The 13836-nt window shown below is 38.1% G+C and overlaps 1 protein-coding gene across 1 annotated transcript; it reads left to right on the top strand.

The window, feature by feature from the left end:
- The first annotated feature begins 2456 nt into the window (after positions 1 to 2456).
- LOC136060881 (B1 bradykinin receptor-like) lies at positions 2457 to 5699 on the top strand. The gene is made up of 2 exons (XM_065755682.1): positions 2457 to 3126; positions 3863 to 5699. The coding sequence occupies exon 2, from the start codon at positions 3872 to 3874 to the stop codon at positions 4958 to 4960; it is 1089 nt and encodes a 362-aa protein (XP_065611754.1). The 5' UTR covers positions 2457 to 3126; positions 3863 to 3871; the 3' UTR covers positions 4961 to 5699.
- Positions 5700 to 13836: the final 8137 nt, after the last annotated feature.

Raw genomic sequence — 13836 nt, 5'->3', positions numbered from 1 at the left:
CTATCAGTTCCAGGAGCAGAGCCAGGCACCTCCTGCTTCCCATCCTCAAAGGAGCAGTGAGGTCACCTCCCAGCCTCCTTGTCTCCAGACCGGACAGCCCAATGCCCTCAGCCTCTCCTGACAGGGCATGCCTTCCACACTATCACATCTTTAAGTGCCCTCCACCGGGCTCTTCCAAGGACTCCAGTAACCTTTTTATAGTGTGTGGAGCCTAGATCTGCAATACCATGTGCAATGTAAGGCCACACTAATGCTAAGTATAGCTGACAACCACCTCTTTTGATCATTTTGCTTTGCATAATGCATCCCATAATGAAGTTTGGCCTCTTGCCTGCCAGGGTGTGCTGCTGGCCCACACTGAGCTGCTGTCAAAGCACCCTAGGCCCCTTCCTGCTGAGCTGCTCTTCAGACACTTCTCTCCCAGCCTATGTCTGGCATTGCTGTATAGGTATGGGCAGGAATGGTTACGAACATTTTACAGTCTGTTTTTTCAAGGGTATAATTGGCTCCACCTGGAAAACAAAACAGTCTTACAAGGAGTTAACACAAGCAGCTGATGCTTGTTGTGGATAGGATAAGGTTGCTCTTAATGCAGGCACTCTGTAGAGAAGTCAGGAACTCAGTTCAAGTCCCCCAAATCTGGTAGCTATTTGATCATCCTTTCCTTCTGTTTTTCAATCAGTATGTTGTAGGTTTCCCAGTCTGTACTGGCACCTTCCATATTTTGCCATTCACACTCTCTGCACACTGTATGTTACTAAATCATTTGTATGCTTTTCACAGGTTGAAATAAAGATCCAATATGCAAAAAGATAATACATTACAATCACTCTGTACATAGGTTATATCCTGTTGGGACTAAGATTCTAAGATGTTTAAAAGTAGCACCTATATTGGATCCTATTCATTTTACAATTTCTGTGAAATGCCAAGAACTGAAATTTTGATTCCTCACCACTGAAAAAAAGTTATAAATGTGGAAAAAAAAATAGAAAATCAGAAGCTAGATTAACAAGAGGAGCTTGGGCTTGAAAACTGACACTTTGATCCTATTTTGAAATGATTTTACTAAGTCTACATTTTTTATCATTTACGTTTTAGACGTAGCTGCCATCTGCTATTTCATGTCTGTGAGAAAACACAGATGTTGGCTGCTCTTAGAAAATTTATGTCCAAGCAAGGCTTAATTCCAAACTTCTTGCTATTTCTCAAACGTTCTTCTTTACAAAAAAAAAAAAAAAAAACTTCAACACAAATCCACTAGCGTAAGCAAAGAGGAAGTTATGGAAAGTTTATGACGAAGATCTACTTCTGTATTGCATTTACCTTAGTAACTCAGTGTGGGATGAGATGTTTCAAGACTGATCTCCTGTAGGCTATCAGGATTCCTTACATTGCACGTTCAAAAAGATTCTTAACCAGAATAAAAATTTTGCTTGAGATGTCAAAAAAAGTTTGACAGAAGTGAAGTATATAGCCTCATTTGAGATATATATTTTTAATTCTGCTTTGTTTTTGCTTAGTAAAATAAAGAAAATGTTGAAATAAGCTACTGTTTAAATAGAAGTGTTTATATGCTATAAGTCTTCAAATTGGATTTTTTAGAATTTTCTAAAAACTGATCACAAACACAGTATGATTGTGTTCAAACAGACCAGTTTTTCAAGTTTCTGTAAGCTGTACCATAATATAGCATATTTTAATGAATAAAATGAAAGAATAAAACAATTTGAAACGATGATGAGGGAGTTCGTCATTATGATAGCAGCAGCCTTGCATGATCTTTTGTTTTAACTTATTAATCAAATGAGTGCGCAGTGGAATAACAATTTGGAGAGACGGTGCATTTCTTGGGTAGAGAGTCAACAAGGATAACATTTTCATATAGAATCATATCATATAATGGTTGGGTTGAAAATGAGCTTAAAGTTCTTAGTTCCCACTCCCTGTTGTGGACTGGCTGCCCCCCCCCCCACCAGATCAGGCTGCCCAGGGCCCCATCCAACCTGGCCTTGAACACTTCCAGGGATGGGGCACCCACAGCTTCTCTGGTCAGCCTGTACCACTGCTTCACCAACCTCTGAGTTAAGAGATTTCCCCCTAACATTAATATAAACTAAAAGCAGGGAGATTTATAAGTAAATAACGTTCCAGTCCCTTTGTTATTTTTCACTGCTCTTTAAGAAATTGAAGTTATATATTGTTTACACATGTGCACTTGATTTGTATTTAAAAATATGATATATATAAAATCTGATTTTTTTTAATATTACTCCGATTAGAGGGTGATTAGAATGAAAAACAAGTTTATAAACAATTAGTTTACAAAGTCTAATGTAATGAAACAAAATTTATAATATTATATATTATAATATATGTTATTATACAGATTATTTTTTGTATGCCTGATAAAATACAGTCATGATCACACAGTCCCGAGAAGTAACGTTCAGAGATTTATGCACTAGATAGCTATAGTGGTTTGCAGATGACTTCAGTTTTTGAAATGGTGAAACGGTTTAGTGGTACCAGGTTTCACCAACCCTTCTCAAATACCTCTTCTGCTCTAATCTCAACTCCTTGGCACGGCCCACCACATATGCAGTATCACCCCCCTACACCAGCTGGACATGAAAGAGCTCTCACAGCAAAAACTTCATAGAAAGTTTGACTATGATTATGTTGGCCCTGAGAGAGAGGTTTGAAGCTGTTGATAAAATTGCCATTGTTGCAGACATTGTTATTTATACGAAGGAGCTTTTAATTGCCACTGACCTGTTCTTGAGACCTTTACTTACGATCACGTAAAAGCAAGAGTCGAGGCATATAGCTTGACTTTTTCAAGAATTTCACAACAAGAATGAAATATCTCATATGCCTTGAAAATTACCACAGCTGACATTTGGAAAGCTTAAAAAAAAAAAACAAAAAAAAACCAACCGTCTATGGCTTTCTTCCAGATTGTAACATCATACATAGTGCGCATGGGTAACAAAAGACTCAGACAGCACTCAGACTCATGCATGGATGTGTCGTTGAATTCTGTCAGTAATCACTGTACTGCTGTTTGTCAACTCTTCCTGAATTTGAAACTTTACCTAAACTACTGGGAAGGACGAGAACAAGGTATGTCTATCAGTTTCTAATGTCTTCAATGTATTAAAAGTATTTCAGATGCTTTTATATAAACAAGTCTCTTGTGCTTTCAGTTCCAGTGTGCTCAGACTAGTAAGACTTTCTCTTTCACTGCGCAGCTAACTCTGAAGGTCAGGATTAAATCTTCTAATCGGTAAAAATATAGTGGTTCATTTTATGAAATTTCTGTACAGCAGAATAGACTTACATGATTGCAGAATTTTATCTTTCAAAATAATATTTTCCCAAAACTCAAGCTGTGTTTATTTAGTGTTTCCAGAATATCCGATCTTAACTGGGAACTATTTATTAATTGTAATAATGGCTATAAACTCAGTTAACATAGAAAATAATCAGCAATGAGTTCAACGTAGAGGAAAAAAAAAGTCATTTTCATAAAAGCTGGAATACTTGAAATGTTTTAAGGACATAAACTGAAAACCACTCTTTTGGCTAATTGTCCATTAGTACTAAATACTTTTCAATACTTACAGAAGAAAATTGCCTTTGAAGGAGAAATGAATTAAGCAACTGCAAATCAATTGCATTTTCTGTCAACAAGTAATCTGGAGCTCTAAGTACATACAAGTCAGTTCGGGGGCACTGAAGAAATTTTAAAAAATTAAAATATTTGTAACATCACTGACAAAAGACAGCATTTAGAATTTTACGTCTCCATTTTGCAATCCTTTTCTCTTACTTCAGAAATGTCTCTTGTTAATTACAGAATCTTAAAATGACTGAAAGTCCCCTACTGAACGTTTCCTTTTCAAACCAGAGCGAAAACGAGAGCAACTCGACTTTTTGCCCGGACTTGGATAACTGGTGGGAAATTGTGTACTACTTAGTACCCAAGTGCATTGACACCATCTGTGTTATTGGAATGCTTGGAAATTTATTTGTTCTCTTTGTTTACTCACTGCACAAGGCCCCCCTGAAGATTGCTGAAATCTACCTGGTGAATCTAGCTGTTGCTGATCTTATTTTCCTCATATGTCTCCCTTTCTGGGCAGAGAACATCCGGAATAAGTATAACTGGCCATTTGGAAATTTTCTTTGTCGTGCTGCCAGCACATCCATACACCTAAACATGTACACTAGCATTTACTTGCTAGTAGCAGTCAGTTTGGATCGCTATTTTACTTTTGTTCATACCCTGACACACAGAAGAATACGTAGTAAAACTACAGCCAGAGGAATCTGCTTGCTCACCTGGATCTTCGGGATCCTTCTCAGCATCCCAACCTTTAAGTTTCGGACCGTGAAACACTTGCCTGAGTGGAATATCTCTGCATGTGTTTTAGAATTCCCTACCCCATCGTGGCAAACAGGTATTCGTCTGGTATTCAACACAGTGGGGTTTTTATTGCCATCTACAGCAATCATCTTCCTCAATTTGTGTACCATTCGCTCCCTGCAAGAACACACAAGAGAACAAAGAGTATTTAGGACAAAGAGTTGCAAGGATCACAAAGACACAAAGGCCACAAGACTGATCTCCTTAGTGATACTGATTTTTCTTTTGTGCTGGACTCCTTATCATCTTGTTGTATTCCTTGATATATTATTCCGGATGGAAGTGATCAAAGGCTGTTTCTGGGAGAATTTTCTCAACTTTGGTGAACAGTTTAGTTCTACTCTGGCTATCACCAACAGTTGCATTAACCCAATAGTTTATGTCTTTGCTGGGAAATATTTCAGGCAAAAGGCTGTAGAAGTTTTTTCACAGTTTTTCTGCCGTGCGGATTTTTTGAGCCAGACATCATTCCAAGAAAAGACTTCATATTTCAACTTATTTCCAGTCAGGAGTAGTTCAACATCATAATTCTTAGTTCTATTTTGATATTACAGCTTATTTTTAATCACATTAAAAATGAAAAGCAATTGCACTGTTCTAGCATTCTCAGATTGTGTTAATTATTTATTAAATTAAGTAATTTTGCTACTTATTTGTCAATTGATTTGTTTTTTCTTTTCTGCATTAACATTCGAACATACAATATACGATATCAGAATTTTATACCAAATGTTCTAACTTGTCTCATCAATTATCGGTGACTGTAAAGAAAAGTTCTTTGACAGGGTACCAGGAATCTGGTTTCTTTAGAATGCTATAAATTGATGGAACAATTTATTTTATTGTATCTATAGTAACAGCTAATATACCACCAGTAACACTATGCAAAGAATTATAATGTATGTTACAGAGCAAATATGACTTAGCTTTCAGCTATGGCTGCATTTGAGCAATTACAGAACAGATTCAGCTATTTTTATCAGTATTTTAGATGGGTTGTATTTTCAGTGTAGTGTATAGAAAATTTCAAGAACTGTTCATTTAAAATGTATTCACTGCATGAATATTGTATATAAAATGTACCAGAAAGAAATTGTGCATGAATTGTAATAAAAGGCAAAGCAATCCAGTATCATCCTCAAAATCAGACTTTTTTTTTTATCCAGTCAAGTGTTACACAACCACTCTTCAAGTAGTCAAGGATTCTTTTCCATATATGAAATCAGTGATGACCACTGACACTCTATAATTCTGAAATATTTATCCATCTGAGGCAAATCCTCAAGTTCTTACTTACGTTTCTATGAATCAAAACCAATAAGCTGTGTAATATCCCATTTCACCATAATCTTGGTAATTTTTCCATTGTTTTATCTCTTGTCTCTTTCCTTACTCATTTGGACAGGAGGAAATGAAAGGATTTTTAATCACAGAAATATACTACTACTCTAATGTTAACTCTGCAGCAGTAATAATAATAAAAACAATAACATTCCAAGCAGAAGATAAAGAAGGAAGCTTTTCCATCACAGCCACAACAGTCAAACATGTTGATGCAACTGAGATATCTGTTTCCATAAATGTAAAAATATTTGTATGTGCAGACACTGGAAGAGAAAGAAAGGAACCATTTCAGTAGCAAAGTTGGTTCAGGCAGAAACACTGAGTGCAGAAAGGGGCACATAAGCACTCTGTTTATATAACATTTTAGTTTAGTGTAAGTTCTGTTTAGTCTTTTACTCACTGTAATGGTGTTTCCGCTTTGAATATGGAATTAATCTCTTATTAAAGAAATCTACGCATTCAACATTCCAGTAACATTAGTGCTTATTTTTAATGATTTTTCATAACTTTCTGATCTTGAATGTTGAAAGCCTTCTGGTGAGTTAAAAGTCTGTCTTCCTGCAATGATAAGTTAAAAGCCAAGAGTGGATTAGGCGATGAGAGGGGAAGAATTATTCATAACTCTATTCGCTTTTCTCCCTCTGTGACAGGCTTTTTTTCAAATAAATTTCAATTAGACATTAGTAATAACTACAGTATGTGAATTTTGGTGAGTCATCTGAACTTAATTCCATATAATCATTGATGACAGAATGGCTTGAATTGGAAGTGACCTTATAGACCATCTAGCTCCAACTTCCATGGGCAGGATTGCTACCCACAGGATCAGGCTGCCCTGGGCTCCATCCAGATTTCTTCCTAACATCTAACTTAAATCTCCTCTCTTTTAGCTTAGAGCCATTTGCTCTTATACTGTCACTAACAGACCATGTACAAAGTTGCTCTTTCCTGCTTATAAGCTCTCCTCACATACTCGAAGGCCACAGTGAGGTCTCCTGAAGCCTTTACTACTCCAATCTAAGCAAGCCCAACTCCCTCAGCCTTTCTTCATAGCAGAGGTGCTCCAGACCTCTGATCCTCTTCGTAGCTTCCTCCGGCTCTGGACCCACTCCAACAACTTCAAATCCTTCCTGTACTAGGGGCCCCAGGGCTGGACACAATACTCCAGATGAGGCCTCTCAAAGGCAAAGTAAAGGGGGACAATTCCCACCATCAACCTTCTGCCACCCCTCTTTTGACAGAGTTGAAGCACTAACCTGGCTTGACCTTGCATAGCTTCCAAGATCAGATGACGTGAGGGTGGCATGGTCAGTCTATTTTAAAATATTGTGCACATTTATTTCACAGATCTCCCTCTGAAGCTTTAAGTTCAAATAAAATCCTAAACAGGGATTTTTATTTTTTTAAACCTGAACTAATGAAAAAAGAATATAAGCAGAAGTACCATCTTCCCAACATGCACTGGAAACCTTAAAAGGGAAAAACATCTCATTGCCTCTAACTCTTGTCCATGTAAGACATCGAACAAAAATAAAAGAAACAACACAGTTCTGAAGAACTGTTTCATCTAGGGCATGAGCAAAATCCTAAACCGACAGAAAGCTTCCCATCTATTTCAATGGGAATATGACAAGGACTTTTGTCAAAGTGCTGCTTCTTTTTACACGTGCACAATCCTCAGAAAGTGTCAGAAAGTTAAACAGTGATGTAACCAGTAACTAGGTCTTGCATTTCGATGAATTTACAACAGCTTCCCTTTTTACTAATTTTGTGAGTTATATTAATAAAGCAAAATATAATTAGTGATCACAATTTACAGCACAGCAAATACAAAAACCTATATTCAAACAGAAATAGTTCACAACACAGAAATAGGCTCCAGAGTGTCCAGTACTGGAGTATCATGTCCAGTTCTGGGCTCCCCTGTACAAAAAAAAAGACAGCGATCTCCTTGAAAGAGTCCAGTGGAAGGCTACAAAGATGATAAAGAACATGGAACACCTCCCTTATGAGGAGAGCCTGAGAGACCTGGGTCAGTTCAGCCTTGAGAAAAGAAGACTCAGAGGGGATCTGACCCACATCTATAAATATCTAAGGAGCGAGAGGCAAAGGGACAAGGCTGAAGTCTTCTCTGCAGTGTGTGGAGATAGGATGAGAGGAAACAGCCACAAACTGAGGCATAGGAAGTTCTGTACAAACGTGTGTGGGAATTTCTACACAGTGCAGTGACAGAGCACTGGCACAGCTGCACAGAGAGGTGATCGAGTCTCCTTCTCTGGAGATATTCAAGACCCGCCTGGACACCTACCTGTGCAACCTGGGCTAGGGAGCTGCTTTGGCAGGGGGATTTGACTCAATGATCTCTAGAGGCTCCTCTCAACCCCTACAATTCTGTGATTCTGTGAGTGGGAGACTAACAGCAGTTGAGCTTTTCAGAATCAGCAGATTAAAAGTTTAACATGACCCAGGAGTGCCTTGTTTTTGCTTTGGAGGCATACCAACAGTTAGTGGATTTAAATTGTAGCAAGGGAGGCTGAGCATTAATAAAAAACCTTCTCCTGGTAAGGCTAGTGATGAGTCACCTTGGAGATAATGTAGCACTTCAGCAATGGTACCCTCTGACACCATCTCAGAATGGCATAGCAGGGATGATATCAGTCTATTCGGTTCTTTCCCAGCACACAGGGAATGTTTAATGGATTAAATCCCCCTATCAGCTCTTTCTCTTGTGGTCAATAAATAAAGGTTCCTTGTTTGCATTCTCAGGACTCATCATGTATTACCTTCCATTCAATACTGAAATATCAGAACTTATGGCCAGTCAATCACTACTGCCAGACTCCATTGTCTATGCATTACCTTTCAAATAACCACCCTTTTTTATCTTATTTCATGTTACTCCACACACAATAAACACTGGCATTTGTTTATCATTAAAACAATATATTTTGTAGGCAAGATCACAGCCTTCTGAGAGCTTGCAATCTTTAACTTCTCCTCATCCATCAACACTGACTTAGGATTTAATCATAATTTCTCTAGTGCAAGAACTATCTTCTATTATCTGTTCAGACCTTCTTATTCTTACTTAAAAAGATGGCTCTGCTAGCACTGGAGTAATAAAGTGGCATTTAGAATTTACTGAAATCCACATTAGAGAATAATATAGTCTGGGCTCGCATTTGCAGTATCAAAATGTTTTGACAAGTTATTTTTTTCAACTTTAAAAGCTTTAACTGTAAATGCAGACCCACACCAAAACTAGCAGATCAATTTCTAAAGGTAGTAGATATTGATTGCTAGAAATAAAGGCAGAAGCATTTTCAAAGATTTGTATCCACATAGGCCTCTAGTGTGCAAAGAGGCATTTTCTTGGGAAGAGAGCATTTGTCATCGCTCTGAAAACAATACCAAATCAAGTAAAAACTACTACTTTAGTTGGAAGAAACCTGTTTGTTGCAATACAGTCATGCTGAATGTTCCAGTTGCCTCATGATCTCATCCTCATGGAGATATTCAGACCACCCTTGCCTGTGACAGCATTGCACTAGTCAAAGGGAAAGAAGATCCACTTCCCTGCCTGTGGGTGGCTTTGAGCTGTGGACAGTAGGTGTCAAGGATGCTGCTAGCTTACAGTCCTAGGCTGTTTGAATTTTTTTTTGTGTGCCCTCTCAGCAACAGGACCAAGAGACAAAATCTGTGTCAGGCAGCAGAACAAGAGCAAGGAAATGTTTAACCTAAGACTGTCCCTGGAATCTCAGTGTGGCTTCTTTCAGTGTATGAGTTATAGTAGTCCTATATGACTAAGCTTGGACTTACCGACATTGAAACTTAGCCACTTCTGATTTAGCTCTGTGTCACTATGCCTTATATGGGAGAGAAAAAACACTCAACATAAATTAAACAGTACCCTCAAGGCACTATCATGTCTTGTATACTAAATACCACCTAGAGGATCGATCACACGTATCTTACCATGAATTTTACAGAAATAAGTCTTTGAAGATACATAAAATTGAATAATTTGTCACAGTGAAAATGTACAGAGACAAATGAGTCTACTAACCAGAACTGAAAACATTAGAAGAAATTCTAAACTAATAGGAATTAGGAAGAAAATTGTCATCAGTGTCAATGTAGGATAGAACATTCTTTGTAGGAAGTAAGATGGCTGACAAACAGTAGAAACCACTCTTGGTCACTGGCAAAGAGGATTCAGAACAATTTTGTCATAGAAGAGTAAGACAGGACTTTGGATCCATCAGGTGGGCAAAAGAATTGGAAATTCCAAAAAAAATCCTGCTGTATCAGTTTAGGACATGTAGAGCAAAGTTGTAAACACAGGCCCCCAGGCTGAACTACACAATCATAGTTTATTTTGCTGTAAGGGAATTTGAAACTTGAAAGTAAAAGAAGCCCGCTTGAGGAGCACGGTAGGACAGCCCAGTCATTCTGGTGTTTTAGCTGCTTTGTTGTTCAAATTTTCAATAGTTAATGCTAGTTGATGAGGCTGTTATTTATCACATGCCTACAAGTCAAATCCTGATTGTTTTTCACAGCCTACTAGATGACAAACCTAGCTTCTCTTTCCCAAGCACCACACAACAGAAACCCCTTTCTACTAATATGGAGAATTGTCATGGATCCATTCATTCACAGGTATTCTGTTCTCTTTGAAGCACACTGCCTTACAGATACCTATCACAGTGAGCTGCTGAAAATGTGAGCAAAGTTCTGCTTTGGGGTAAACGTGTTTTCCTTTCTTTCCTTTTTTGTTGCTGTTGCAAAAAACACATAGTCTTGCAGGATGAGTTCACTCTGCAGACACTCACAAGGAGCCAATATTTGATTATATCTATTCTTGAGTTTCGTCTTATCTACTAAGCATGAACAGATCCAACTGCCTCTCAGGATCATAAGTCCATGGGCAGCAATACTAAAACATGAAAAGTCTGCTTGAGAGCTCTGCTTTCAGGTTCAGGCAGAGCAGCAGAACCTCACCCACACAAACTACTTTGGCTATGCTGCTGCCACAGATAGAAGACGACTCTTGTGTCGCCAAGCAGTGAAATAATGAAAACCAGTATGAAGAGATCAACGAATTCAAAACTCTCTATGTTTAAGGCATAATTGAGGCCAATTGCACTGAGTAGTATAGAAAAGGAGGCAATTGATTAAGAAATCCATCTTCCATCTTGTGCATTCCAAGTTTGTTCTGGCAAAACCTTCACTGTCTGCTAACTGTATTTTCTTACAGGACCAGGGGCTTATTCTCCATCATAACTCTAATTTATAGCTACACCTTGGAGAGACATTGTCTTCTGGGAAGTAATTCACAGCTGGGAAAGTTCACATTTGGTTTCATGCATTGCTATTCATCTATATAAACTTCTGCAGAGCAAATCCCCAGCCACACATTAGGAATGAAATCAGTCACCCACAGAAGAGACAGGATAGGTCTCACATCCATCACACAAGACTGAATCAAAAGATGAGCTACAAGGTCCAGAGCCTGAAAAAACTCTTCAGATTATCACAGTACCTTCTTATCTGTAGGCAGATATGCACATCAGGTAGCTGCAAGAGGAAGAAATATTCATCCTTCAGCACTGAGAGAGGGATAAATAGCAATATTTCATTTGTAGCCCCAAACACTCCTCATCTGAGCAACAGGATCTTTTTCTATGAGAGTGGAGGTTGAAACTTCACCTAATGTACATCACAGTAAATCAAATTCAATGGAGATGTACATAATTATACCAGATAAAGGGTTAGTCCTGAACAGAGATAGTGACTCCAAGTCTCTATATCATTACACGGTTTTAAAATTACAATTATTTTTCTTTTAGTAAGAAGACAAAATATGAGGTAAAAACTCTTTCTGCATTTTATTTTTTTCTGTGATGCTTTTCAGCTATTAAGCTTCTGTCAAAGATCTCTCTCACATGACAAAACTGCTGGTGCATGCATTCTGTAGCAGTGATGTAGAATGGTGATATACTCTCTTGCATGACAGATTGAGATTCCCATTAAGATCAATTTTTAGAAAAGTGACGTGCAATGGAAACCCAAGGTTCAGTGTTAAATTCAACAAATAGAAAAGCAATGGAGATGTTTTATAAAAGGAGGAAAAGTAAGAAAACTGTAAATATCAGGTTGCCCAGTTTACGAAAACTTCAGTCCATCTTCACAAAAAACTCTGAGCTTCAGAGTGAGGTCACTTGACAATACTGCTCAGCTCTTATCTGCTGGTTGCATGCCAGCTTCCAGCATGGATGCCAGTAACTCACACACAGCAAGAACATAAAATCTGCCTGACATGTCAAGTGGCAGTCTGACAATGGGTGACAATGTGTCTGATGGGAATTAATGCCCTACAAGTATCCCACTCTACTGGAAGAACTCAAATTATTTGCTATGATGTTTAGCATAGTTTTGTCTCTTTCTTTTTTGCCTCAGAAGAGCTGCAAAGCAACACTGGTTTGGCTAAATACAGACATCTGCAACTGGAGAAAAAACTGTTTTGTGTAATGCCATAAAATACACAACCAGGGAAACTTTCTTCTAGCCAATGTTTTGAAGGAAAAGGAATATCCTGCTTTTTTTGGCAGCTACTTCACAGCTTTTAAGTAATAACGCAGCCACCGGCAGCCATCTATCACAGAGGAGGTTATCCTTACCATATTAGCAGAAGGAGGAAAGAACCATAGCAGAAGATTAATGTGATAAACTGAACAGAAGATGTATGAGAACATATGTAGAGTGCCGTTTGTCAACAGTAGCAAAATCCCTACAAGCCAGTCCTAGGGGTGCTCTTTGAGACTTGATAGTAAAAAAGAGAAATATAAATCCAAGCTAATGGGAAAATACCTACAAGAAGCAAGTTCCAGAAAAGAGAAAGTTTTTCTTTTATCAAATGACTTTTAGATGTGCATGCTAGAACTGAAGCTTTACACATCCTAAAGCTCAAGGCGATTCTTGGCTAAGTTGTCACAGCAGATCGAGAGTAACATTCAGGTGCTCACTGATGCATTAAAGACACACACTCTCCTTGTACACATGACCTTGTTCACACCACAGCTTAGTATCATTTCTCAGGCCTATCCAGTACATTCACCTTAGTGGCCCAAGGGAAGATGCCAGTGGTCTAACTACCAATTGTACAATCAGCATCTCAGCTTTTCAAAAGCCTAAAATACACATGCAGATCCCAGCTATACCCACGATGGTTTTTGGCTTATTGCAACAGCTGTATTAATGTCAGTGTGTCTCTCAAACAACTCCATGCTCAAGCCTTAGGAATCTGAGTATCTTAAATGTTCGCACAACCAGATTACTGAGAGGAAGGCTTATAGGAAATAATTTCAAATTTCAGCTCATCTACAGATCTTTGAATTCATCTGGAAGAAATCCTTAAGTTCCTTATTATGCTAATAATAAGAATCTAATAGCAGCCTTGCTGTGAGCTCTTCACACAGCCTGAATTTGCACCAGAGTCGAAGAGGTTTTGGTGCTGCTATGATCAGCACTGTACTGAGCTGGGTCAGTGCTGCCACTAGTAAGTTTGAAGTCTTAATCAATAAAATTAGGTTTAAATATTTCACAGGTGTCTCGTGATACCTAGAAATAAAACAGGCATAAAGTATTCAGATATTGAAATAACAGAAGTTACCAGGTTATTTGAGGGATGGACTAGACGATCTCTAGAGGTCCCTTCCAACCCCTACAATTCTGTGATCAGGCACTTCATATAGACTATGGAAGCCAAAACACAAACTACTGTCTATGGGCGCATAGCAAGTACGGTGTTCTTGGTGGAAGCTTCCCCACACACATCTCTCTGCCTCCCCAGAGGGGGGAGCATTGCAGTTACTGTCATCCTCATGTGCTGCATACACAGCATGTATAGGTTTATATTTATTAGTAAAATATTAGGCAAATGAAATAAGTGTTTCCATATATTTTATTGGTAAATTTGCTGTTAAAAATAACAGCCAAAAATTAGTTATTTTAAAATCAAAATGATCACAAAAAAAAAAAATCAAATACCCTTTAAGTAC

Source organism: Cyrtonyx montezumae, unplaced genomic scaffold (assembly GCF_038088225.1).
Source record: "Cyrtonyx montezumae isolate F1298 unplaced genomic scaffold, pur_monq_1.0 scaffold_10, whole genome shotgun sequence".
Lineage (NCBI taxonomy): Eukaryota > Metazoa > Chordata > Aves > Galliformes > Odontophoridae > Cyrtonyx > Cyrtonyx montezumae.
Note: the sequence above shows the minus strand (reverse complement) of the source record. Positions and strands in the feature narration are given on the sequence as shown.